At 58.2% G+C, this 26165-nt stretch overlaps 2 protein-coding genes across 7 annotated transcripts in view; one reads left to right on the top strand and one right to left on the bottom strand.

The window, feature by feature from the left end:
• The window catches only part of LOC306656602 (CMRF35-like molecule 2), a 195625-nt gene that overhangs the window by 56345 nt on the left and 113115 nt on the right, over positions 1-26165 (bottom strand). The gene's annotated exons all lie outside the window — the stretch shown is intronic.
• On the top strand, positions 7623-25479 carry LOC306657070 (CMRF35-like molecule 8). 6 transcript variants are annotated; one of them, XM_079132743.1, is made up of 8 exons: positions 7623-7743; positions 11019-11217; positions 15254-15586; positions 16196-16355; positions 18750-18841; positions 21528-21565; positions 21978-22085; positions 23423-25479. In XM_079132743.1, the coding sequence occupies exons 2-8, from the start codon at positions 11157-11159 to the stop codon at positions 23573-23575; spliced, it is 945 nt and encodes a 314-aa protein (XP_078988869.1). In that variant the 5' UTR covers positions 7623-7743; positions 11019-11156; the 3' UTR covers positions 23576-25479. The 6 variants fall into 6 exon arrangements, with proteins under 6 accessions (XP_078988869.1, XP_078988870.1, XP_078988871.1 ...); XM_079132744.1 differs by lacking the exon at positions 7623-7743 and adding an exon at positions 9835-10060; XM_079132745.1 differs by lacking the exon at positions 7623-7743 and adding an exon at positions 10266-10542.

The following is a 26165-nucleotide window of genomic DNA, read 5'->3' as shown; positions in this document are numbered from 1 at the left end:
TCTGCAGCGATGAAGCAGCTTCCCTGAGTGCACATGTCAGGGGACCTGTGCTGTGACCAGGGCTTTCTTCATGGGAGAGGCCTTGTCTCAGATTGGAGTGTGGGGCTAAGGGGCCAGCCTGGGCTGGGAGGAGAGTGTCCCTCTGTGGGCATCAGGAAAGTCAGCGGGTGGTGCCTGGCTCATTCGACGGTGCGTCCCCTGGGCCCATGAGTGAGGACCCTGGGCTCCTCATTGCTGCGTCTGCCCAACAGACTGGAGGCGTGGCAGCAGGGACTTCTCATCTCAGTGCTGGAGGCTGGACGTCCCGACCCAGGTGTGGGCAGGGCTGGTCCCTCTGAGGGGCTGAGGAAAGGTCTGCTGCCCTAGGCCCCTCCTTGCCTTGCAGGTGGCCATCCGTCCAGTGTGTCTTCACGTCATCTTCCCCCTGCACGTGTGTCTGGGTACACAGCTCTCTTCTGGAAGGACATAGTTGCATTGGGTTAGGGCCCACCCTAAAGACCTCTTCATAACTTGGTTATCTCCACATACGATCACATTCTGAGGTACTGGGGTTGAGGACTCCAGAAATGTGAATTTGTGGGGGACACACTAGGGCTGGCGTCCCGGGGGGTTGAAGGAGCGGGCCCTGTGGACCACGGCTGCTTCGTGAGGCAGCTTGAGGGCTAGGGAGAGGCCCTGGGGCAGCCTTTGGTGTGGAATCTGCTGTAGGGCCGCTGGGTGCCAATATCCTGTGCATTTGGACCTGTGTGGCGATGGGGACACCCTACACGGGAGCCCAGGCTCTGGCATGTTGAGGTTTTTCTTCCTCCAGGAAAGCAGGTGGTCAGTAAGCCAAGGACAGGGCGCTGTGTGAGCCCCTTTCCAGATTCCGTCTACAGATCTGGGCCCAGGGAGGGCTTGGGTGAGAGGACTGCAGCTCAGTCTCTTTGTTATATGCCTCCTGGACTTTCCTGTCTCAGTGAAAAACCAGGAAGCTGGCCCCTCAGCGTCCTCATAGGTAGGAGTCCCAATGCGATGCCACGGTGGGCTCAGTGTCCCCACTGCAAAAGCCGCAAAGCCATGGCCATCTCCCCACCCATAGGTGCCTGCCACCCACCCCAAGAGTGAGCAGTGCCAGCCCTGAGGCCAAGACCCCTGGGCAGGTGGAGAAGAATCCCATCTCCCAGGTAACTGGGCTGGAACTCTCGGGTAACTAACCCTGAATGACACAGGTCCCTGTTCCAACTGGAGGGCGAAAGCGAGAGGGAGCCCCTCCCACTCCTCATAAGGGAGTTCATCCTCATCCCGGCAGAAGACAGCTCCCCGTCCTGGTCCCTGCGGTGCACAGCACTCAGGACAATGACTTTTAATTTGGCCACCCTGACTCAGTGGTCCTAATGATGGCCCAAGGGAAGGTTCTCGGTCACCCTTGCACCAGTGTTAAGGATGTGCAGTGCTCCCCTGGGCCAGCAGGGACTGGGAGAGTCAGGACTTCTGCCCTTCCTGTCTGTTGGAGGAATCTCATGTTAGTTCACTGCAACCTGGGAAGATCTGGGGCTTACCTGGGTAAGGACCCTGAGTGTCTTTATAAGCCCCCACCAAACCTCCAATTCTGAACTCCTCCCCCTGCACATGACCTCTATGCCCCCTCCTTCCTCCCCCTGCACATGACCTCTAGCCCCCTCCCTCCTCCCCAGCACATGACCTCTGTGCCCCCACCCACCTCCCCCTGCTGGATTCACTCTCCCTCTCATTGGGATCCCAGCTCCCAGCTCCTTCCTCCCTCCCAGGTACCTCAACTAGTGGCAAACCCAGCTGCAAGGTCTACGAATGAGGTGCTGTGAGCGGTGACCAGGGGCAGGTGCAGGCCACTACTGTCCCCAGCAGGAATTATTGCAGGAGCCTTCCGTCTCCCCTGACCCTGGCCCATCAGTGCGTTCGTGGGCGGGTCAAGCTCCCCGCAGCCCTGGTCTTTCTGTTGCTTGCCCAACCAGTGTTGCTGACCTGGGAGCGTGAGGCACAGTGGGCACAGCTTTGAATCCTCCACGTGGACTCCGGAGCCCCCTTCTAGGGGGGTGTCGTGAGTCGTCTGGGCCATTAGCCTACCAAACAAGTCTGCGCCTTTCTACAATGTCAGGATTAACTGGATAACAAATTCACAAGCCGCTACATCTTCAGCAGTTGTGATCCACCCAGCCTTTGGGGGTCACCTGGGGTCATCAGCAATTACAGGTTCTTTTACTCCAGTCTTAAATAATTAACGTCCTTAACGCTCCAGTCACACACCACAGTGAGGAAAGGATGAGGGGCCACAAGGTCCCTGGAGGCTGCCCTGGGAGCAGAGGCAGAGGGCATGCCCAGCTCAGGAGTAGCTGCAGGTGGTCAGAGAAGACTATGAACTCGCAGGAGAACCTGATGGGAGCTGTCTCTAGAGCAGGTCCCGACGGCAGGCAGCTTCAAAGTGGGCCTCACCAAGCAGAGTGAGCTAGCCGAGCTGAAGCCCAGGGGCAGAGTTGGGAGTATGTGGTCTGTTGAACTTGGGACACATTCACCGGAGAGTCTGATGAGGCTGGTGTGTGCGGCTGTGATCCGTCTTGGGGTGCTCCTCAGTCTGAGGTGCTCCTCCTGTGTGTTCTCAGGTGAGGGGCTTGCTTCACTGGCTGGTCTGGGGTCTGCAAATCTCCTGGGCCTGGTTTTTCTGATATGCATCTATTTGCTTCTAATTTATTTGATAGGTCCAGGGGTGGCCAGTTTTATTGGCAGGGTTATTTGTCAGTTTGTGCTTTTTGGTGGTGCCAGGCAGGCGAGGTCGTTCACTTGCACAAACAAGGTATGTAGTCCTTCTGCCCTGGCACCTGCCTCAACATGGAGTAGCTCGTGGCAAACCACTGCTTTGTACAACGGAGTGACCTGGGGCGAGGCACAGCCTGGGAACTGCTGTTCTTTGCATTATGTGGCTCAGAGCAGGACATGGCTGCCCTAGACAGTGGACACTCCCCTGAATGCCCCAGTCCTCCAGGAACCGAGAGGTATTCCGACGCCGTGTGAGGGAAGCTGGGGAGCCCCAGCACGGGGGCTCTTTAAGCCCACTGATGCCCATGCACTGCATTCGACATGCCCCCGCTCCTGTCTCATCCTACCCCACCCCACCCCACCCCATCCCGCCAGCCCCACTGAGCACCAGGGAAGGGCCAGGAATTCCCGTAAACCCTGATAAGTAGCGTTTCCAATAGCAGATCCCCAGTCCCCAGCCAGAGAGCATCCTGATTCAGTGGGTGCGAAGCTGGACCCAGGATCTGTCTACGTAACTGGAACCCCAGATGTCCATCACAGTTGCCCATGCGGGGCAGCCCCTGCCCTAAGATGAGCCGGAGGGGCTGAACCTGTCTGCACTGAGACCCCAATCCCACAAGGGCTGCCTGGAGGAGTCAGAAGAGCAGCATGATTGGGCGACAGGGAGGTCTTCTCATTGATCTCTGTGCTGGGAACAGGGGCACGCACTTGCAGTCCCAGCTTCTCAGGAGTCTGAGGCAGGAAGATTGCCAAGTTCACAGCCAGCCTTGGTAACTCAGTAATGGAACAGTGGTCCACTTCATGCTTTGAATATAGCCCTTGCCGCTCTGCCACTGCTACTTATTATTTATTTATTATTTGGTATCGGGGATTGAACTCAAGGGCACTGGACCACTGAGCCACATCCCCAGCCCTATTTTGTATTTTATTTAGAGACAGGGTCTCACTGAGTTGTTTAGCGCCTCACTTTTGCTGAGGCTAGCTTTGAACTTTCAATCCTCCTGCCTCAGCCTCCGGAGCTGCTGCAATGACAGGTGTGAGCCACCATGCCCCGCTGCAATTTATTTTAAAAACACATGTTTGTTTCTTTTCCTTTTTTCCTGCTCCTCCCTAATCTCTTCCCCTTCCTAATCTCAGGAGAAACAGGATGACCTTTCTTCCCTATCCTAGGCAGAGTTATCTGTCCTTAAGTACAGACCCACCACAGGAACCGAGTAATTCAGACTGGGGAAGGCACCAGAAGATCTCAGAAAAATCACCTCTATAAAAACCCCGTGTTCCCTTGACGGGCAGAATCACAGCCTCTGGGACAGGGGTCCCCTGTGTTTATCCTTTGCTAGCAAAGCAATAAACCTTTTTCCTTTTTCTCAAAACTGTGTCCTCCTTATTAGATTGACATCTGGGGACAAGGACTGAGCTTTTGGTAACAGTAAGACCCTATCTCAAAATAAAACATGAACAGGGCTGGGATACAGCTCAGGGGTAGAGCACCTCTGGGTTCAATCCCCAGTACTTCAAAACACAAACATAAAATAGTCTCTTGCTCACATTTTGGGTGGGAATCCCACTTCTCACGGTGGGGTGGGGTTGTGGAACAGTTGGGGAAGGGCCTAGTGACCTAAGGCTGAGGTCCCCCAACACCCCCATGGCTGAGGATCCATTTGGGGACAGGCCAGACCATGTGTTTTCAAGGCCTCCATTCCCAGAATTCAAGGAGGACAGAGACCAAGCAGAGTGAGAAGGAGGCCAGCCCAGCAACCCCGGCCACCCGTCTGCCATTTCCCTGTGTGTGCTGGAAGGGAAGGGCCAGCACCTGCCTCACTAGACCTCTGGGATTTTGGCCTTGACTTCAGCAGCAGTTCTCACGTTTTGAGGGAATCCTTTGTTTCCTGACTTTGTTTATGTCCTTTTGACTAAACCATGAGCTCCTCGTTGTATTGTAATCTCCAGGAACCCCTCTTTGGGCAAGTGCCTGGCACAACAGGGGCAGCCTTTGAATAATAAATGGGCTGTGGGCATCGAGCGCCCCCTGGTGGAGGAGGAGTGTGGTCCATTTCAGATCCTGTCTGGAGCTCCGGGCCTGCAGGGAGGTGGCCTGGCCCTTGGATTTGGGGCAGCTCAAGTGTGAGGGGTAGGACCCCTGGACAAGGTCTGTTAGGGCATGGAGGGCTCTCCTAGGAGGCCAAAAGAGGAGGCTGCACGGGCAGAGCAAGGACAGGAGGCTGCCCGGCCTGCTTTGGATATGTGAGATGAGGCATGTGCCACAGAGGCCACTGTTCCATCCCCTGTGAACATGGTAGGGTGGTCATGATGTAACAGAGGCCATGGACACAGCAACACCCCTGAGCCTTTATGGAATATGGCTACAATAAAGTGGTGCGGTTATTCCAATTTGGTTGAGAAGGTGAGGCCCAGAGAGGTTAGTAGCTTAGCCCAGGATACACAGCTTATTGGAGGCAGGGCTGGGACTCAAAGTCAGGCAGTGAGGCCTAGACCTGGAGGGTTAATGCTCTGAATCACTTCAGCTTCATCCACTGGTTCATTCATTCTCTCCTTTTCAGAACCAAATGTGCAGTACTGGGGTTACGGCAGGACAACAGGTGCCACGCTGCTCTGTCCTTTGCTATCCTGTGGAGTCCTCCCTGTGGGCACCCTCTCCTTCCCTGAGGAGAGCTTTGGTGACCTAGGATCAGAGAGTGCTCCTGTGATTAGAATCGACGGCTGACTTGGGCACCTCCCCCGCCCCTCCAAGAGGCTGACCACTGCCTGGACCCTCGCTGCTCTATCTGCAGCTCCTCCTCCTCCCTCTTCTTCAGGAATCCCACTTCTACTGAATCAGGAGCTCAGGTGCAGCTGGGTAGGAGAAAGCAGGGGGCTGCTTGGCTCAGGCACCGGCATGCTTTCCCCCAGAACTGGGGACTGAACCCAGGCCACTCTACCTCTGAGCCTCATCCCAGTCCTTTCCAGTTTTATTTTGAGACAGGGTCTTGCTCAGTAGCTCAGGCTGTCCTTGAACTTGTGCTTCCCCTACCTCAGTCTCCCTGTGATCGTTCTGCTCCCGTCTCTGGGCTGGCTGGCTTGAGGGTGCCCCAGGGCCCCAGCAGACATGAGTATTTTTACGACGCTCGAACGTGCACCTGCCTGGAGCGCTGGCAGCATCCGGGAACGGAATGTGCTCGCCTTGGTGTGAAGACAGGAAGGATGTTGCCTTTTCCTGCCTCACTCCAGAGCCCCTTCAGCTCTGTTTCTGCTATGTTCTCCCCCCCTAAATGGCCCACAATAAAAGCTGGCCTGTTCTTTGGGAGCTGGAAACTCAGCAGTGGTTAAAGTCACATGGTTGGGCCCCTCCCCCTGTGGCCAAAGGGTTCTTGTTAGCTGAAAGCCTTGGGGTGCTGTGCCCCAACACAGAGCCTTACAGGGACAAATCTTAGGGAGATGCTGGGGACTGAGCCCAGGGCTCCTGCATGCTGGGCAAGTGCTCTGCCACCGAGCCACATCCTTGTCCCCTGCCTTTGCCTCCCAGTCTTTGAGGCAGCAAGGCGGGTGCTGCCTCCGCCTCTCACCTAGCTCATCTCTCTTCTGGAATAGTCCAGAAGAGACAAGAAGTAGAGCAGCGGCCTGCTCACTCTAATGGGGGCAGCTGGACCGTAAGCTCAGCCCCCTGGGTTTCATCCAGGCCGAGGGACCAGAAGCCCCCAGCTCCCTCTGCTGGCCTGGCTGGGGGCGGGCGCTCTCCTGTCTCCTGTCTCTGCCTCTCTCCTTTCACGCTGTCCACCTCCACCTGGAGGACCAGCTTGCCATGGAGCCAGAGCCTTGCGCCTGCTCAAGGCCTGTGGCTGGGCAGTCTGCGAGGGTCAATGCTACGTGCTTGGACTCGAAGAAGCCTGTCCACCTGCTGAGGGGGGCAGTTACCGGCAGGAAAGCCGGCAGTTCTGGCAGTGACCAGAAGATGGCGACGGGGCTGCTTATGGCTGGTGGGCCCAGGGCTGGCCTGCTGGACGGGAGCTGCCTCTGTTGGCCGCAGACACTCTGCTTCCACAGCAGCGTCTCACAGCCTGTATGCAGCCCCTGGTTCTGGCCACTGTGGAGTTAGGACCAGCACTGTGGGACCTCTCCACGCACTGCCCTGCCATGTCCCTGCTCCCAGGCTCGGTGTGGCCATGGGTCCACCCAGCTCCTCTCTGTCTGCTCCCTCCTCTCACTATGAGTCCTTAGGGCCCTTGCCTGTTCCCTGGGGGCCAATCAGAAGGACAGACATCAGGGATGGGCTGGGCTGGAGCCAGCATGGAGCCAGGGCTCTGGAGCCAGGCAGCAGTCAGGAGTTGGAGTCCAAGAAGTCTGGGACCAGACAGGAATGAGATGGGCACTCTGGAGTCACCTCCAGGCCAGCCCAGCCCAGGAGATGTCGCCCTTCAAAGGACACACTCTCCACAGGCTCCAGAAGTATCTGTGGCATAGAGATGGCCGGGTGTGGGCAGGAGGAAGCTGCCCACCCTCCTGAGGACTTGGTAGGTGGTCATCGCCAGTTCAGAAACTCACACATTCAAACTCAAGGTCAGATGTGCCCTGGGGTCAGATATAAGTGATTTGAACTGACCCCTTACTGCTTCATGCTGCTCCCCCCTTGACCAGAGCAGAGGCCAGAGCTGACAGGAACCGTTTTGCACCAGGTCATCGTGCTAAGAAAGAGGCCCGGGCCATCCTGGGGTGAGGAAGGGGAGGAGCAAGGGTGGTGGTGGGGGCCTGGGAGGCCCCGGGAGGCGGCCAGTTCCTGTGAGTCTGTCCCCTGGGGTTCTCTTGCCCCAAATGTCCCGCACCCTCTTCCCACGGTGCCCCTGGGTCAGCATCTGCAGTGCCCTCCTCCTGCCCCCATTGTCTCCTCCCAGCCACTCTCCCCTGCCCCGTGTGGTCACCCCACAGTGAGTCACAGCACGGTGACAGAGATTAAAGGACAGGCGTGGGTTCTGACAGGTAAGTCATCTCATCCCTCTGTGTGGGAGGAGTAGGGATAAAACCGTGTGCGCGGCGGGTGTCCAGTCAACGGCCGAAACATCCCTGAAGGTCACTCACATCTGATCGCCTGCTGTCCCTGTGTGGGGGATGGGACCCGGGTGCTCTAGCTCTGAGCTACACCCCAGGATCCCCCACCTCTCTCTTTTTTTTTTTTAATTTTGAGACAGCATCTTGCTAAGTTGCTGAGGCTGACTTGAACTTGCGACCCTCCTGCCTCGCCTCCCCCGTTGCTGGAACGATACGCATGCACCTTGGCACCTGGCTGCCCATGCCTTTCAAGCCTCCCAATAACCGGAGATGCGGGCAGGGTGAGTGACAGTGTTCCTTCCTGCAAGGAGAAAACTGAGCCAGGACGTGCCTGCAGCTCAGGGCTCTGACCTTCCAGCTGGGAAGGCCATTGTCACCGGCAGGGGGACCTCTCACCCAACTCCTGCCCCTTGTCATCTGGGGAGGGGTCCTGGGCAGGTACCTGTGACTCAGAAGAGACAGGAGGGCAGTGCCAGGAGAGGCTGCCTCTCAAATCTGCCATCTTTGCACGTCCCTGGGGATGTGTGTGAGTGTGCGTGTGTGCATGTGTGCGTGCGTGTGTGTGCGTGTGCATGTGTGTGCATGCGTGTGTGTGTGTGCGTGCGTGTGTGTGCGCGCGCGCACGTGCCTGGATCAGCAACTCAGGTAGCCATGGCTTCCTCCTCACCTGAGTCTGCCTGGACCTCTGTTTTATTGAGGTGTAGCAGGACATGAGGGACATGCACCATCACTTGCACATCTGCACATCTTCAGTTCTGCCCCTTCTTCTCCCTGCTGGGTGGAGTTTGGCAAGAGCTCAAGGGAAGGCTTTTTGTACCTGTGCCCTATTCTGGTCCCCCGCCCCTGGGCCATATAGTGGCTCTGACCCCTCTCTCCAATCCCTGGATGAGCCCGAGGCTGTGGGACCTTTGTGGTCCTTGCTTTCCTGAAGTCTTACAGTCTTACCTGGAGCAGGGCACACAGGTGAAGGCACTGTGTCCTGCAGACTTGGATGTCTGTCTGTCTGTCTGTCTGCATCTTGCAGGTGTGAGAGCCCTAGTTGCGTGCACCTGGCCGCAGCGGAAGCGCAGGGTCCTGGTGGCCGTCATTTGTTCTCAGCTTCCATCACATGCTCACTCAGCTGTCGGGTCCCTCTGCCTTTCCTGGGCACGACTACAATGACCTGCTTCCTGCTTCTCAGGGCCTGGTGCCTGGGCTCTGGCTGCACTGGACGGCCACCCACGGGTCAACATCCTCCCTGAGGCCCCCTCGGCCTTCCTCAGGGGAGGAAGTGGCAGACGGGAGGGGAAGCGTGGCCTGTGGTGGGCTGGGGCTCTGACTGCGCTGCCTTGGGGGCGCAGCTCTGCTGACAGCCTCCCCAGCTTGTCCTCGCCAGACCTCTCCTGGGGACCCTGCTGCCTGCGGGACTCAGTGGCTCCCACTCACCACCGCCAGCAGCTCCCCGCCTGGCCTGCAGGGTGTGCGTCCACACTGGGAAGAGACTGGGGCCAGAGGCTCTGTGGCTGCAGAAAGGGGGCTCAGCCCTGGGGTCCTCAGGTTCTCCTCCTTCCCCTGCATCGGGCGCTGGGGAGCTGTGGGAAGGTGCCGCCTCCCTGGTTTGAGGTCATGAGGTCGCTTTGCATCGTCTGTGTCGTCCTGTGGGTCTGGGGTCAGCAGTGGGGGAGGGGCCGCCGGCCATGGCGAGGATTGGACCCTGGACCTCTTCCTCCTTCCAGAGGTCCTGATGTTTCTCCCCGTCCTTATGGAGAACCGTGTCGCAGGCTCCTACTGGAGATGCCTGCCTGGAGGGAGGCTGTCGTGATTCAGGGAGCAACACTTTGGGGTGTCTTCACAGCCATCGTGGACTAGTCCCCACATTGGGCCTGTTGTGCTGGACCTTCAGCAGAAGCCACAGGTTCTGCTCAAGCGGATGAGCCGCCCGAGCACCCAGCCTTCGGCTTCTTTGTGTGTTCTGGACACTTGAGCCCCCAGCAACGTCTTTGGGAACATGGTGGAACTGAAAAAATATACCTGTGGGGCCAGGTGTGGTGCTCATGCCTGTAACCTCAGCAATTTAGGGGCTGAGGCAGGAGGATCAGAAGTTGAAGACGAGCCTCAGCGACTTAGTGAGAACCTGTCTAAAACAAAAGACAAATAAATTTAAAAAAAGGACTGGAGACAGGTTCAATCCTGTGTGTGTGTGTGTGTGTGTGTGTGTGTGTGTGTACATTACAACTGGAAATGTTACTTCTGGAAATGATCAAGCCAGGTAAACCACTAAATTTGGCACCTCTCCTACACTCTCATGTTCAGCTCAACAAGGTCAACTCCTGAAGCATCGTGGGGCTCATCCAGCTTTAGTGAGTCTATTATGGTATTCTCACAGATTCTTTTTTTTCCTTGGACTCCAGAGCCCAAGTGATCCTCCTAACTCAGCCTCCCGAGTAGCTGGGACTAAGGAGCATGTCACCTGGCCTGGCTGTTAGGCAATTTCCCCAGGTCTGCCAGGCTCTCCTCAATCCTTCCAGCAGTAGAACTGGCGAGTCTCCTGGGCGGGCTCTCTTGAGGTCAGGGGGGAGGAGGAAGGTGAAGCTCCCAGGGAGCCCCAGGAAGGGCACTCTGGGGACCTCAGAGCTGGTGGGGCTCCCTGTGGGGGTGCTGACTTCAGTAAGCTCCAGCTGCTGGGTGAGCACAGAGCAGCCTGTGCTCACACGGTCACCTGTGCCAGCTGGGGACACGCATCATAGGCAGGTGTGTGGTGGGGGAGGTCCCTGCAGCCTTGCTGGACCCTGGCTCAGGGCCACAGGGGCTACGTGGGAGAAAGGGAGGCTCACAGCCTGTGGAACCCACGGTCAGATTGAGGACACGTTTCCAAGACCAGGGACCATTCAGGGGTTGTAGGGCCACTGTGCCATCTTGGGGTCAGGCCTAGAGCTGGGCTCCTGCAAGGGCAGCTCTGAGGTTGGCCTCCCGCAGGGCACTGCCCAGAGCTGTGGACGCAGGCTCCACGGGCCCCTCCCAACTGGTGCCATCCTGACCACAAGGAAAGGAGGAGGGGCCAGAAGGAAGCGTGGCCCTGCAGGCCTGAGGGTGAGGGCGGGCCTGCCAGCTTGGGGGCCGTGGTGGGGTTCCATCCTGCTGCACCCCCTCCCTGGCGTTCACAGGATGTGGGGCTCCCAGGGAGGCCTTGGGCTTGCTTGGTCCCGCAGCTTCTCCATTTTCCCCAGGAACAGAACTGAAGAGGACGAGCGAGGAATCAGCAGCACAGAGAAAAGCAGAAGTGGGACCTTGGAGGCTGACCCCCCAGGGGCTGAAGCCTGGGGCCAGGGGGCCTGGCACTTCCCCGTGACAGCTGTGCGGGAGAAATGAGCCCCGGAGGCCCGGCTGCCTGGCCAGCTTTGGCCCTGCTGTTCCTCTGGCTCCCAGGTGAGGGGCCCTCTGCCCAGGGAGGGTCTGCTGCAGGGAGGGGAGGCAGGAGGGCGGCCAGGAGGCGTCCTTGAGGAGCCCCAGGAGCAGAATGGGCTGCACCACGCCCCTGGTGTAAGATGGACTGACCAAGCCCCGCCCCCTGGGAGGGAGGGCCGGGGCTCCCTCCTCTGAGCCCCCTGAGCTTGGACCAGCCCAGGGGAAAGGTGGCCAGGCAGGAGGGGTGCTGAGAGAGGTCTGAGGAGTCAGGACAGAAGAGAAGGGAGGAGGCAGCCTGGCCCAGGGTGGGCGTAGAGGCCACCCAGAGCGCACCTGGGGGCCTGTGCTGGGGAGGCCCTCCCGGTTCACAAGGTTGGGGTGCAGAAGAAGGGTGGGGACTGAGAGGAGAAGGTCTCTGTCACAGGACAGGCAGGTTCAGCCAGGGCAGCTGAGGCTGAGGCTGAATGGGAAGAGTCCTGTGTGGGGGCCCAGGGGCTCAGTGACCCCCAGGAGGGGAGGTGGGGACAGGAGAAGGGCAGCGGGCAGGGAGGGGGAGACCGAGGGGAGGGCAGGAGGAGACTTTCTCCAGGCAGAACTGCCAGGGGGTGGAGTCTTCCCATAGGAGCAGCCCTGCTCCCTGGGGTCCCCAGCAGGTTCACAGAGGGCTCCCCCAGGTGCTGCGTCCTGGGCCGAGTCCCAGGACAGGGTCGTTTTACTTCACTTACCTCACAGAGCTGGACTATTTTGAATCTTTTGGTGGCTCTTCTTACCAGTCACGTGCTTTCTCTGGTCATAGTTGCAATGTAAACTCAGCGTCGCTGGGGAGCTGTGGCTTTGTGGGTCCACTGGGACCGGATGTCCTCCTGTGACCAGCATCTCTTGGTTCTCAGGGTCTTCTTGGGCTTTCATGGCAACTGCGTGGGCCGAGAGTCTGGCTCCTTCCTGACACCTGTTTCTCCGCCTATCCCTCAGCCCAGGTCTGGTCCAGGCGAATGAGGCTGCATGGCTGTGGTCATCTGCCTGGCCCTGCCTAAGGGGACGGTGACCAGTGTTTCCTATGAGGCAGGAAAAGCGGCCCACCCATAACTTCTCGCACAGCTTTGTTATTTTTCCTTTCCTTTGCTTCTCTCCCTCTCTCTCTCTCTCTCTCTCTCTCTCTCTCTCTCCCTCCCTCCCTCTCTCTCTCTCTCTCTCTCCCTCCCTCCCTCCCTCTCTCTCTCTCTCTCTCTCCCTCCCTCCCTCTCTCTCTCTCTCTCCTTCTCCCTCCCTCCCTCTCTCTCTCTCTCTCCCTCCCTCCCTCTCTCTCTCTCTGGGGGCGGGGACACAATCAAGGGCCCCCTGCCCTGAGCCACTCTCTAGCAGCCACAGACCCTTGAAAACAACAGTGACAGGCAATCGGAGCTTCTCCTGATCTACGGAGCTGATTTTCTTTCTTCCTTGAACTATTAAGCTGTTGAATTATAGGACGAGATTTGGCCCAGGTGTGGTGGAGCTCACCTATAATGCCAGCTACTTGGGAGTCAAAGGCAGGGTGATGGCAGGTTCAAGACCAGCCTCAGCAACTTACTGAGACCCCATCTCAAGCTAAAATCTTCCAAGGGACTGAGGATGTGCCTTGGTGGTTGAGTGTCCCTGGGTTCCACTCCTAGTGCCCATCCTCTGCCTCCCCCACCCCACCCCCACATGGAGAGATTTGGCCAGATGCAGTCTCAGTTTATTATGACGACTTCATGAAAGAATCACAGACATTTCCCTAATTCTGTATTTTGGGTAAAGGTAAATGAATTGGGATTGAGTGAACTTGACGGGTTTTCCTTCAGTACAGGGGCTTGAGCCCCGAGCGTCACACGTGCCAGGAAACGGTACTGCACTGAGCCACATCCGGCGTGAAGGTTTCAGAGAGCTCTCTGGTCAACCTGCCCCAGCTTTGGCCATTTGGGGGAGAACTCTTCATAACTCTCATTATTATGGATGCTTCTATTTTCTCTTATTGCTCACTTGTATTTCCTAGAAAATAAATCGTTTCTTCCGAGTTTACAGACGTACCTGCAGAGACTGGAACTGACGCTGCTGATTTTTCCTTGTATTTGTGATTTGGTCTCTTCTTCCTCCTCCTCTTCCTCCTCTTCTCCTTTTCTTTTTCTCTTGACTGAGAGACAGGACTGGGTGTGGCGGGTGAGGTGGAGGCCAGGACCAAGACCCCAATGAGGGGAGCCAGCAGCCCAGAGCAAGGAGACGTGGGCACAGGGGAGGTGGGCAAAGGGGAGGTGGCACAGTGGAGTGTGGACAGAGAGGTGGGCACAGGGGAGGTGGGCACAGGGGAGTGGGGACAGAGAGGTGGGCACAGGGGAGGGGGGTACAGCGTCAGGAGCAGGCCAGGGACAGCATCTTCATGGAGGGCTGGGAATTGACATTTATTATTAATCACTGAATACTTTCCAATTTTAGTGATTCCTGTTTTTCTGGAAAATCACTCTTTCATCCAGGGGACACGCTTATTTATAGAGAATTTCTATGACGTCTCCTCTTGGCTCCTAATTTTCTACCTGTGCCTATTTTCCCTCTTCATTTCTCACGGGCACTGGACAGTTATCTGGTCAAGTGTCGTCACACCACATGGAAGTCCTGTTCTCCTGATCAGGAGCAGGTGACCAGCAGTATCTCTGTGCGTCCCTGACGTTACCTGCAGACAGTGGACAGCCACCATCCATCTTTCTTCTTTCCTTCCTCCCTCTTTGGTTTCCCTGGTGCTGGTGGAACCCGGGCCTGGGGCTGCTGGGTGGGTCTCTCCACTGGCCCTGGCCCCAGTTCCACTCCTGATCTTCCATTGAACCCCCAAACGCCATGTCACGTGGGTATGATAACCCGCCACTTTGTGACTGGCCTCTGAGGCCCAGAGAGGCCAGGTTCTTGTCCGGGGGCACACAGGATGCCAAACGGAGCTGAGGCACAAGCCTGGTTCATCTGAGGGCGCTTTGGCTTCACCTTGGCAGTTGCTACGAGTTTCTCAGAGAATGTCACGCTGTGACAGTGTCACAGGCCTTCTCGGCAGGAACCTCACACCCAGGCTGGGAAGGGGTCCTACTGGGCCCTGGCAGAGGGACAGAGGTGCTACTGGGCAGCTGTGGGCAGCTGTGCTCTGAGTGGGGTCACAGTGGGCAGGGTCTGGGCTCAGGCTGAAGTATTTACCCATGGCCTCCGTGTGCCAGGCGCAGTAGGCACTGAAGGACAAGGAGGAGGCTGTGGTCCTCCTGGCTGTGCCCATGGTGTCGCACAGTCTCGGGTCAGATCTCAGGTCCCGAAAGAGTAAATAAACAAAAGAATCCAATCCCAGGTAGAGAGCAAGACACCCCAGTCCCCCTTCTCCCTGCCCACCTGGGCCTGATCACAGGGTCACCAGGGCGAGAGCGAGGTGCACATGCAGATGGCCCTGGGCTGGGGCCCTGGTGCAGGGCAGGCCTGCTCCTCCGCCTGGAGGTGGTAGCCTTGGGGTGCTCACCTAACCCCAGCTTCATGTCTGAGCCATTTGGGAAAACCGATGCGAATCATGGGAACACGAAAGAGTTTCCTAGGAAACGAGGTCCCCAGAGCTGGGCCCACTGAGGTGAGAGGGTGACGGCAGGCCCTCGGGAGCCTCTGTGCTCCTCGCCGTGTCCACCCACACGCTGGCCAAGAGCTCAGGTTCTCATCCACGTGGTCTGCGACCCTGCTTCTGCCCTGGCTCGCGTTCCTGCTGAGACCAGCTCCATCATGGCTGCTCCTCCGGGTCTGGAGAGTCACGGGGCAGGGTGGCTGTCCCAGGAGAGGGGTGCTCAGGGTGTTTGCGGCCCTGGGCTCAGGAAGCAGGAGGTGAGGTTGGTGAGAGGTGGCGCTCTGGGCTGAGGGGAGGGCTGCTGTGTCAGCCTCTTGGGGTGGAAGAGCAGGAGGGCAGGGTGAGGGCTGATCTGGTGGAGGCTGCGGGATGTGAGGTGAAGGCGGGAGGTCTCCTGAGGACCCGCCCAGGGCTCCCTGACCCAGGGCCACCTGTGAGGCCTGGGGTCCGGACGTGTGTTTTCAGGCTGTGCTCCCCTGAGCGGCCCCAGCAAGGTGACAGGCACCGTGGGAGGATCCCTGAGCGTGCAGTGTCGGTATGAGGAGGAACACAAGGACAAGCCCAAATCGTGGTGCAAAAAGTCAATCCTCTGTAATGACCTTGTGAAGACCACAGACTCAGAGAGAGAGGTGCGGAGTGGCCGAGTGTCCATCAGCGACCATCCTGCAAACCTCAGCCTCACAGTGACCATGGAGTGCCTCACCCTGGAGGACGCAGGCTCCTATGAGTGCCAGGTGGACACACCGTGGCACGAAGGCTTTGATCCTGGCTTCAGGGTTGAGGTCACCGTGCTCCCAGGTGAGCCCCTCACACCCCTCGGGGCTCCTGTAGAGTCTCCGATGGGAACGCCTTGGGCAAGAATCCGAAAGGAGCAGCTCAGCGCTGGGAGGGGACTCTTGGGGGCCAGGGAGCAGCTGCCAGCCTGCCCAGTCCTTGGAGGAGCTGCCAGGGAGGGCCAGAGGGCAGACTGTGCAGGGCAGAGTGAGCGAGCACCCCCGCTGGGCCTGGGGAAACGGACAGGCAGAGCTCTGCGTGGGGCAGAGGGGGCCTCATGGTACAGGTGCTGTGTGCAGAGGCAGCGCCCACAAGTGACAAGTCAAGTGACGAGTTGTCTTTGTAGTTAGACGTCCCTGTGACGTGTGGCTGTGACCAGAGGGGGACAAGATGGGGCATGGGGAGGTGATCCTGAGCCCCCAGGAGCGCCAAGGCCCTCACAGCAGAACAGATCAGGCCCATTGGGGGTGACCTGTGTCCAGCTCAGAAATGCTCCTAGGGTCCCGAGGAGGCTTCGGTCCTGGGCCACAACCCACCCCCTCCGCCTGTGAGCATTTGGCATGAAATCAAACCAAACAGGCGTCAGCCGGTGGCGGGTGAGTTGGAGGACAGACCCCTGTGTCTCATTTGTAGTTTTGCCCCCAGCAACACTAGAGACACCTACAAGTGTCCCTCTTCCCAAGACCTCGACAACCACAATCAAAACACCAGCTGCACTGTCCACCATCCTGGCCACAGAGAGTGACACTCCTGGTTCCAGCCACCAGGGCCTCCACCATGGCCAGGGCCCAGGGTAAGGTGTCCTCGTCCCTGACTGGGGTCTTCTGCATGGGAGGGCTCTGGTCAGTCGGGGGGCAAGTCACACCCTGTTGGCGGAGGCCTGCTGACCCTTGGCCCCAGGCCCAGGTTGGAAGTCTGTGTAACCTGGTTTGGGTCACTGAGGCCACGCTGGACCTGCCCCAGGCTTGGAGAGAGGGCTCAGGCCAAGGAGGAATTAGGGGACAGGAAGCCGGTAGCTACTACTGGGGGCCGGGGTTGTCCCGCCAGGACGCTCAGAGCTTCACCTAGCGGTCCTCCCTCGCTCCTCACAGCGCCAGACCTGCTCTCATGCTCCTCCGCTGACTCCATGCAGGGAGGCTGTGCCGTCTGTCATGGGCACAGGTGTGGGGCTGTGCTCGGCCTGCCTGACCCCACAGTCTGGGACTCTCACCTCTAAATCATGGGTCTCATTTTTCTTGTGGGGACTCACCAATCTCATGGAGGATGTGACCACATCTATAGACTCCTCAGAAAAATGCAAGCAGTCACAAGCCATTTCTGTGGGTCACAGACTCCCCATTCTGACCTCGCCGAGGGGCAGTGAGGTGCTCCTGGTGCTGACCACCGCAGTCAGTGCAGAGCCCCAGGTTAAGGGCTCTGACCCCAGGACCCCACACTTTGGGCAGCCCTGGTCACAGTGCTTCTGACCAGCTGGCTGCAAATGTGGGCCCCATGGCCCCCTTGGGGTCAGTGATTCACTGGACTCACAGCTCTGCAAAAAAATACTTAAGATGACAATTTTGTCAATAAGGATCTAGATCAGGATCCCCAAAACGGAAGGACAGGTAGGCGAGGGCTGGGAGGCTCCCAAACAGAGTTCCCAGGCCCTCTCAGGTGGGATCAGGGACCTCTGTGTGTCTGTCCCCCGAAGCCCCTCCCATCTCCCACGTCCAGGTTTTTGCTGGGGTTTCGCGACACTGGAACGACTGTCGAATCACTGGTCACATGATCGAACTCGGGCTCCAGCCCTCCCTCCCTGGAGGTCAGAGTCCCTGCGTACCTGCACCCACGTGGTCTTTCCGGGGGCCAGCCCCATCCTGTCATCTAATCTCTTAGCAAAAGGCAGGTGTGGTCCCCGAACAGCAAAGCTGAAATTCCCAGGATAACAACCTCCCTCCCCAGACCCGGGTCAAAGGCCAGCCAGATTCCACACCCCCCAAGCCCTTCCAGAGCCAGTCACAAGGTTTACATCAGACGAGGCAAAGCTCAGGCCTGCAGAGGCGCAGGGCAGAGAAGCTCAGCTGTCATTGGGGTCTGAAGCTTGTGCAATGTGTGTGTGTGTGTTTGTGTTTGTGTGTGCGTGTGTGTGTGTGTGTGTGTGTTGGGGACCTGGGGAGGGGTATATCTTTAAGAAAAGGCTATGCCTGGGGTGTAGCTCAGGGGCAGAGTGCTTACCTAGCATGAAGGAAGGCCCTGGGTTCCACCCCCAGCACCACATGGGTACGTGCACCTGTGTGTGTGTGCGCGCGCGCGCACACACACACACACACACACACACCACACCACACCTTTGTTACTGTTGGATGTTGGGGATGGAACCAGACCTGGCATGGGGTTGGACGTGCCCTGCCACTGTGCTCTGCCTCACCAGCCCTGCATATTTGTGCACACGTGTCTGTGAATAGAGTCTCTGGGTCCCTGGAGAGTTCTTAAGTACACCGTGTGTAGTGCAAGGACCGGGGCACGTGTAGGTGGGAGTGTAGACAGGGGACATTCTGGGGTCCACCTCTTTTTTCTTGTCTTTGTACTGGGAATTGAGCCCAGGGGCACTTTACTGCAGTGATACATCCCCAGCCTTTCTAAAATTTTGAGACAGGGTCTAAGTTGCCCAAAGTGGCCTCACACTTGTGATCGTCCTGCCTCTGCTTCCTGACTTGCTGGACTGACAGATGTGTACCACTGTGCTCCACTGCTGTCTGTCTTTTTAAAAAGAATTGACTTGGAAAAAAAATAAAATGAAAAAAAAAAAAAAAAAGGGCTGGGGAGATAGCTCAGTTGGTAGAGTGCCTGCCTCACAAGCTCAGGCCCTGGGTTCAATCCCCAGCACCGCAAAAAAAAAACAAAACTAAACTAAAATTGACTTGGCTGGGCACAGTGTCACATGCCAGTCATCCCAGAGACTTAGGAGGCTGAGGTAGGAGGATCACAAGTTCAAGACCAGTCTCAGTCACTTAGCCAGATCTTGTCTCAAAATAAAAAATGGAATGTAGCTTTGTGGTAGACCTCCTCTGGGTTCTGCAGATCAAAGAAATAAATAAAGAAAAGAAAAAAAAAAAAGACTATCTATTTGAAGAGTCAGGGCAGGGCAGGGGAGGCGGCTCGGGAGCACCTGGGGGGCATGCGCGGCCTCAGCTCCTGCCCTCCGCAGGCTCCCCCTGCTGCTCTCCGGGCTGGCGCTGCTGCTGCTCCTGGTGGGCTCCTCGCTGCTGGCCTGGCGCAGGTTGCAGAGACGGGTGGAAGGTGAGTCGACTCCATGCTCCTCTGCAGGCCCTGTGGGAAGCCCGGGCCACAGCTCACCTCCCACACTCTCCTGGACCTCAGAGTGGGCGGCAAGGGCTCTCCCAGGGGCAGGCCCAGAGGATGCGTCCTGGGAGTGCACTTGTAGGCTGTGGGAGGTGATTCCCTTTTCTGCCAGGGGCCGGGACAGTGCCCTGGGACAGTGCCCTCTTCTGTTGACCCTTTGTACGGCTCCTTCCCCCATCCAGCCCCCACAGGACAGTCAGGGCCTCCACGGGTGGCCCTGCCCACCTCTCTCCCTGCCACTCTGGAAGGCCCCTTCTTGTAACTCGGCAGCCTCAGTCCCTCCTTCTGGGCTTGCTCAAGGTGCCTGGAGGGCCTCCCCTGCCCTCTCCCTGGCTCCTACCTTCTGGACTCCAAAGACCGCCCTTAGATGTCCTCTCCCCTGGACCCTTTTTCTTGGCCTCCCAACAGGGCCCGGACCCCTCCCGGGTGTACCTTCGTACCTGGGCTAGAAGTAGATCGATATCCATGTCCCTGCCTGTGTCCCCCCAGCCAATGCACTGCTTCAGGCCAGGGAGCATGACTCTCAGGGGCATGAGAATCTGTTGGATTTATGTGTCATTGGATATCTCCAGTCACGAAGGGCATCCCAGGAAGCTCCCCGCATCCTGAAGCCTCGTCCTCTCTGAGCTCAGATTAACAGAGAGGACACTCAGTGCCTGGCCCGCAGGAAGGAGGTGCTCCAGAAACGGCAGAGGAGCAAGTTAAACAAGTTAGGGAATGGAAGAGTCGACAGAAGTGTGGCCTTGCTACTGGCTGGAGGCCACCAGCCCCCTCCCGGGAGCTGGTTTCTGCCTGGAGGTAGTGAGAGCCTCCAGTTCCTCTCCCGTGCTGAGTGGCACTTCTGAGAGGGGAGGATTCTCAGGGCAGTGCGAAGCCTTTGGGGACAGCAGTGAGGTTGGGAGGCAGAGATGGGTTCCTTTGTTCCACAGTGGCAGGGTGAGCCACTGGATGCTGTAGGATCCGGGGGACATGGCCTTGCGCTCTCACGTCAGCCTCTCCCGGGGGGTTTCGGACTTTGGGGAGAGGTCAGCCTCAGCATCTGTGCAGATCATGGAGAGAGACCCGCTTCCTCTTTCCCATCTGTTTCTCTGGTGTGGTTTTCTGGTCCCTCCCGAGCTGCAGCCTCCACGTGGACGCTGCTCACCACACGGGGGTTCTCCCGCCTGGATGGCTCAGTCCTGTGGGCCCCAGCAGGCTCCCCAGTGCCCTTTCACCTAGAAAGTCTCTGGCTCCTCAAATAGCCTCCTCTTCTTTTAAAAGAGAGACATGATGACTGTCGGGAACTTAAAAAATGAGGAAAAGCACAAGAAGTTGGTAAATTCTCTGCAGAAAATAACAAAAAAAAAAAAAAAAAAATCCCACCACCCAGAGAAATCCAGCCACTGACTTCCAAGGCGTGTTCCCGCGCCTTTCCTCGAGGCTACAGACGCAGAGATGATTTCTTAGAGAATTTGCTGCATAGCAAGAGTTCTCTTGAAGGCCTACAATTTTGCACTTAACATATTGTCCCGTTCCCTGCTATTAAACATTCCGGAACCACGCTGCACTCTTCACTGGAGAAGGCGTACTGTACTCGTTGAGCGAATCCTCAGGCACAGGAGAAAGGCTCTCGGTTTCCTTGTCCCTTGCTTTGCGAGTGCCCGCCCATCCTCCTGACTGCCTGGGGCTGTTTCCCCACCGCCCCACTTGGCCGCCCCCAGCCGGACACCTGCCTATCACCCTGCCCAGCTCTCCCCCAGCTTCCTCACATCATCCATTCATTCACACAAAGCTGTCCTGAGCGCCTGCGGTGTGCCAGGGCCTGTGCTGGGCCCTGGGGACAACCTTGTGACTAGTGCAGACTGAGTCCCGCCTTCAGTGAGCTTCCGGGCAGCTGGCTCCCTGCAAACCTCCCCTGCCTGGCATGGAGCTGGATCTTCCCCACCAGCCCTCCTCCTCCTTCCCACCAGAACACCTGTCCCAGGTGTGCCGCAGAGCCCGCACACAGCGTTCAGAACAGACTGCGCTCGCGTCCCAGAGCACCGGCCGGTGGTCTCAGTTCAGCAGATGACTCACGTGCGTGCTAGCTGTCTTGCCGACTTGGGTCTCCCAACTTCTGGCTTCTGCCCTTTGGCCCTGGGGCTTCCTGCAGTGTCTCTGCAGCATGCAGGGCAATAGGCTCTGGGGGGCCTGGCTGTGAACCTAGACCCATGCCTTGCCCGCTGTCTGTCAGCCCCCCGGGGACCTGGGATTGACAGGTCAGGGTGTATGTAGATGTGCCCAAAGGCAGGACACCTACAGTAACCCCACAGGCACCACAGCCATGGCAGAACAGGCCTGAGCTGCAACCTGCGACTGCCAGGCCTCCCCCAACAGCCTCAGGGCCAGACCCCGGCATTCTTCTCAAGGTCTGGTGCAGTCTCGGTGGGTCCCTGGTGGGTTGCCTTCCCTCCTGCCTGCGCCTACCCGATGTCGTTTGGCTAGAGGCGCGCTCCCTGCACACGTGCGCGCGTTCCCTCACTCCTTCAGCATCGCTGGTTCCCACCAAGCTTCCCATCTGAAGGGAGAGGTGCCCAGGGTTTTTCCCGGGCACCCCCACCCTGGCTCACCCTGGGTTCCCACCCTGCTCTTCTCTCGTCTCCAGCTGGTGAGCATTCAGAACTGTCCCAGCACCTCAGGCAGGTAAGGAGGGCCACAGCAGGAGGTGTGTCAGGGTGGCCAGGTGGCAGGGAGGCACCGAGGATGTTGGGTTGCAGCTGGACATTCCCATGGAGTTGGTGGAGGGGCCAGTGGATCAGAGGTGGATGGGGCAGGACTCTCCCCAGAGCAGGAGGAGAGGCTCCTGAGAGCTGGTCATTAGTCTTGCCCCAGGCCTGGCCTGCCCCCTGCCTCCCCAGGGCAAGTGGGGCAGGGGAGGAGCGAGCCAGTGGCACTCATTGCCCAGAGAGGAGGGTGCAGGAGCGGGCAGACCCAGGGTGCAGGGTGGGACGTTGGGGGCTGGCACCCAGAGCGTGGGAGGAAGCGGCATCTGCAGAGAAGGAGGGACAGAGGCAGGGTGGGGAGGGCCCCGTGGACATCCCCTGGCCCCCTGCAGGCTGCGGAGCAGAGTGAGCCCTACTACGCGAATCTGAAGCTGCAGACATGGTCCCTGCAGGAAGAGCCAGTGCCCCCGAAGCAGGTGGAGGTGGAATACAGCACCGTGGTAAGTCAGCGCCTGGCTGGGTGGCCCGGGAGCCTGCGCACACCAGGAGGGGTGGGAGTGGGCAGAGAGGGAAGAGTGTGGTGGCTGGGCCAAGGGTATGGCCCAGTGACGGTGGCCTCACAGTCAATGAGTATAGCATGTATTAAACTCCTACGGCATACCACACGGCCAAGGTCAAAGCTCACGATTCCTCTGTGTGGATCCTGTCATCTCCTGGGTATCAATTCTGCTTTCCAGGTTTTTGTCCATGACCTGAACAAGCAGTAGGCACTGTCACCTTAAAAGGATATAATGGAACGGGTGACCTCCCGGGGGTGACCCACCCACTGGTGGGGAATTTTGACAGACTGAGGAGAGATTTAAACATCCGAGGGGGGCTGCCGGGGAGCCCTCTGAGTCTCCACCCAGGCCTGCAGCCCATTGAGCCCACCTCAGTCGTGACACCATTGCTGGTCTGCTCTGGGAAGGTGGCCCAGCTCTCTGTGTCCAATGGCACCACGTATCCTGGCTGCTGCTCCTGCACCCTGCAGGGGAAGCAGGGGCACTGTGCTGTCCCCCTTCCTGCGCCCCAGGCATGCCCGCCCTGCCCTTTGTCAGCTGTCTGCATGAGGCTGAGGCATGGTGGGCCTGGCATCTGGTTTCATCCCTGGGCTTCTGAGCCACTGGCAGGATCTAGTTACCCTTGGTGGCTCTTGGCCGTCATCTGAAGGCCTGTTTCCTTCTCACGTGATGTTCTCATGCCCACATGGCCACTTGCTAGGTCTGAGACTACCAACTGCCTCGCTCATCTCATGTGGTGACTACTGGTCTCAACTGGCCTGGGGCACAGCCTGACTCTTCTGCCAGCTGCTTTGGGACAGGCCAGGACCTGTGTCCCTGGCACGGCAAGCTCAGGGTAGATCTATAGAGCCAGCCAGGCCCCACCTAGATGGCCAGGCATGCTGCAGGTGAGAGTCTGAGTCCTCAGAAAGAGACCCACCCCTGCACCATGGCCAGGATGTCCCATCAAAGGGAACCAGAGGCCTCTCGGGGGCCCCCCAAACTCTGCAACCCTCTCAGAGAGTCAGTGTCCTTGTAAAAGGACCCACCCGGTCAGCACTGAGGATCCCAGGGGTCCCTGACTCTGATGTCCAGGGACTTTGTGCCGTGGCTTGAGCAGGTGGGGGGGCAGGATGGCTGAGATCAGCTCTGTAGAGACAGAGGCCAGGACAGTGGGGAGGCTGGAGCCTCAACAGTGGAGCCTCCCCAGGGCCCCACAGGTGTCCCCCCTCTTCCCTCCTGGGCCGGGGGGCGCTGTCCTGCCCCCACCTTCCTGAGCCGGGGATCTCTCTCTGCAGGCACGTGCCAGCGAAGATCTTCACTACACCTCAGTGGTGTTCGACTCGGAGAAGCAGGATTCCTCCCAGAGGCCCCGGGGGGAGGAACCAGAGTACAGCGTGATCGGGAAGCCCAGGCACAGCCACCTTAGCCCTCACCCATGTCCCCCGTAGCCTGCTGCCCTCGATGGTGACCACCAGGCAGCCGAACTCCCTGCAGGTTGCCCTGCCCTGCCATCAGCCCAGCTGGCTCCACGGAGGACAAACAGGAACTGGGGTTCTGCAGGGCCGGAGGGAGGCCCCCGTCTCTCTCCTCTTTGCCTCTGCTTTATTCCTGCTCCGTATGTGGAGGATGCAGCTCCTCCGTCCCCTGTGGCTCCAGGAAATGACAAGGCTCACGTAGGAAGGCACCTGCAAACGCTCTGTGAACCGTGGCCCCAGAGCCATGTCCGGGACCGCTGGGGAGTGGGAGGGGGGCAAGAAGAGCCAAGAGGACGCAAAGGGACGCTTGGTGCCTGCGCAGGGGCCCAGAGAGGGCGCAGGATGTCCATTCCCTCCCCGTCTCACACACAAAGAAACAGGCCCGAGGAGAGGAGCTGACCACCGGCAAGTTCCCCTGGACTCCTCGTTCTTATCACGAGGCATATAAATAAAGTCCGAAAATCATCCTAAGGGACAAGAGAAAAAGTGGTTGAAGTGACACCCGCTACCTGTCCACAACCCCCTCTCAAAGGACGTTCCGACGGCCAGCCCAGGACAGCTTTGAGGACCCAAGGGCTTGGGGACACCGTGCCAGCGTCCACTGGGGGGAGAAGGCCGTGGCCACTGCTCTCCCCGGTGGAAAGCGCAGCAAGGTCTTCTTGCTGGGGAGAGTTGAAAGCCAGGACTGTCCTCAGCCTGCCGGGTCCGCTTGCCATCCTCGCCCGCTTGTGCGAAGCCCCGGCCACCTCCTGTAGCCCCAAGGACGCGTCCACCTCCTGTCTAGTACATGTCAGCCAAGGCAGGGGCTGTCCTCCGCTTCCACTAGGGTTTTGGAGCCTGATAGTACGACCAGAGGTCCCTGTGGGCAGTTTCCTTCTGGGTGTGGACCTTTGTTCCGGAAGATTCTTGAAGAGGAAGGGTCCCCGGGGCTGCCCTGGCTGGTGTCGTCTTCAGAGTCTATGCCCGTGGCCATCCCAGATACTTTCCCTTCTTTTTTTAAACTAACGTTCTGAGATGCACAAAGGAAACACGCAAATACTCACGTGGATGCTCGTGGCCTCAGCCGGTCCTGCTGGGTGGGGCTGGCTGGGTGTCAGCGGCAGGGCCCGTGGGTGCGGCTCACAGAGCCCTGGGGTGCCCTCAGCCCCAAGCCCGCGGTGCAGCGTGCTATGGCCAAGAGGGACCGAGTGGGCACTGGGCTCTGCCGATGGGACCCCAGGAGGAGGTGGAGAAGCCATGGCCAAAAGTAACAGAGGGTTGGGCCCCAAAGAAGTGCAGGCGCACACTGGGTGCCCTTGGGCCACCAAACGTGGGCTGTGGAGTCGGAGTGGGGAGAAGGGAGGGCCCTGCTCCCTGGGGCGAGCCCCTCATCTCTGGGAAAAGCCCGGGCTCCCAACTACACGGCCAGACGGAGCCTTCCCCTCCTCAGGCCGCAGCCCCCTGTCCCTTCCTCTATTTACTCCCACCTCCCCGTCTCTCCACTGCCTGGACAGACCTGTCCATTCCCGAGCATTGGACAGTCTGCTCCATGCCAACCAGCAGGCTGGGCCCTGGGGACACAGGGACGAGGTGACGCAGCCCCCACCCCAGGTGAACTTTCAGGCCTTCTCCACTCACCTCCCGTCCTGGAGCTGGGTCCGTGGAGAGAGGCAGTTGCTCTCCACTTGCAGAGATGAGCAATAGAAGAGGCCTGCTGAAGGGCTTCGTCCCACCAAGGAAGAGGAAAGCTGGACATTCACACCTGAGTCACAGGGGCTACCAGGGGTCGAAGGCCTGGACGAGGCAGAGGCCTCTGGGCTGGAGTGAAGCAGGAGAAAGAATCAAGTGGAACAGCTATTTATTCAGCATCCCCAAATAAAAGAGCTTCCCCACGGAGAGCAGGAAACCTGTGCCCAGTTGTGAATTCAGGTGGTGCCGTCTCTAAGAATTATTGTTTGCCTTTGGGTGGTGTGAGTGTGTGTGTGTGAGTGTGTGTGAGTGTGTGTGTGTGTGTGTGTGTGTGTGTGTGTGTGTGGTCACAGGAAGTCTTCAGGGAGAAAGAGGAGTGTGAAAGTAGTCAGAATCAAAATGGAGTTACTTAAGTCAGCAAAAGGGAGTCCAGAGGTCATTGTCCTAGTTCATTTTCTGTTGCTATGACGGAATTCCTGAGACTCAGAAATGTATAGGAAAAAGAGGTTTATCTGGCTCATGGTTCTGAAAGCTGGCAAGTTCAGAGCTGAGCGGCTGCACTTGGTGAAGACCCTCTTGCTGGTAGGGGGCTCTCTGCAGAGTTTGGAGGTCTCGCCAGGCAACACAAAGGGAGAGGGACTGTCGTTTTAGGCTGACTGGAAACCTAGGTTTGGCTGTGTGGTTAGGAGCCTGGGCTTTCCCGGAGATGAGAGCCAAACTGTTTTGCTTTTGCTTTTGTTTTTAAAGAGACACATTTGTATCAGGGACTGAACCCAGGAGCATTTAATCATAGAGACACATCCCCAGCTCTTTTTATGTTTTTTTTTTTTTTAGAGACAAGGCCTTGCTAAGTTGCTTAGGGTTTCACTAAATTACTGAGGCTGGCCTTGGACTT

Source organism: Sciurus vulgaris, assembly GCF_902686455.1.
Source record: "Sciurus vulgaris genome assembly, chromosome: 3".
NCBI lineage: Eukaryota > Metazoa > Chordata > Mammalia > Rodentia > Sciuridae > Sciurus > Sciurus vulgaris.
Note: the sequence above shows the minus strand (reverse complement) of the source record. Positions and strands in the feature narration are given on the sequence as shown.

Excerpts from the sequence above, each read along its gene's own strand:
- LOC306657070 (XM_079132743.1), top strand. The coding sequence starts at position 11,157 with ATGAGCCCCGGAGGCCCGGCTGCCTGGCCAGCTTTGGCCCTGCTGTTC. Across the intron at positions 15,587-16,195 it reads TGAGGTCACCGTGCTCCCAG|TTTTGCCCCCAGCAACACTA; the intron begins GTGAGCCCCTCA and ends TCTCATTTGTAG. Across the intron at positions 21,566-21,977 it reads TGTCCCAGCACCTCAGGCAG|GCTGCGGAGCAGAGTGAGCC; the intron begins GTAAGGAGGGCC and ends GGCCCCCTGCAG.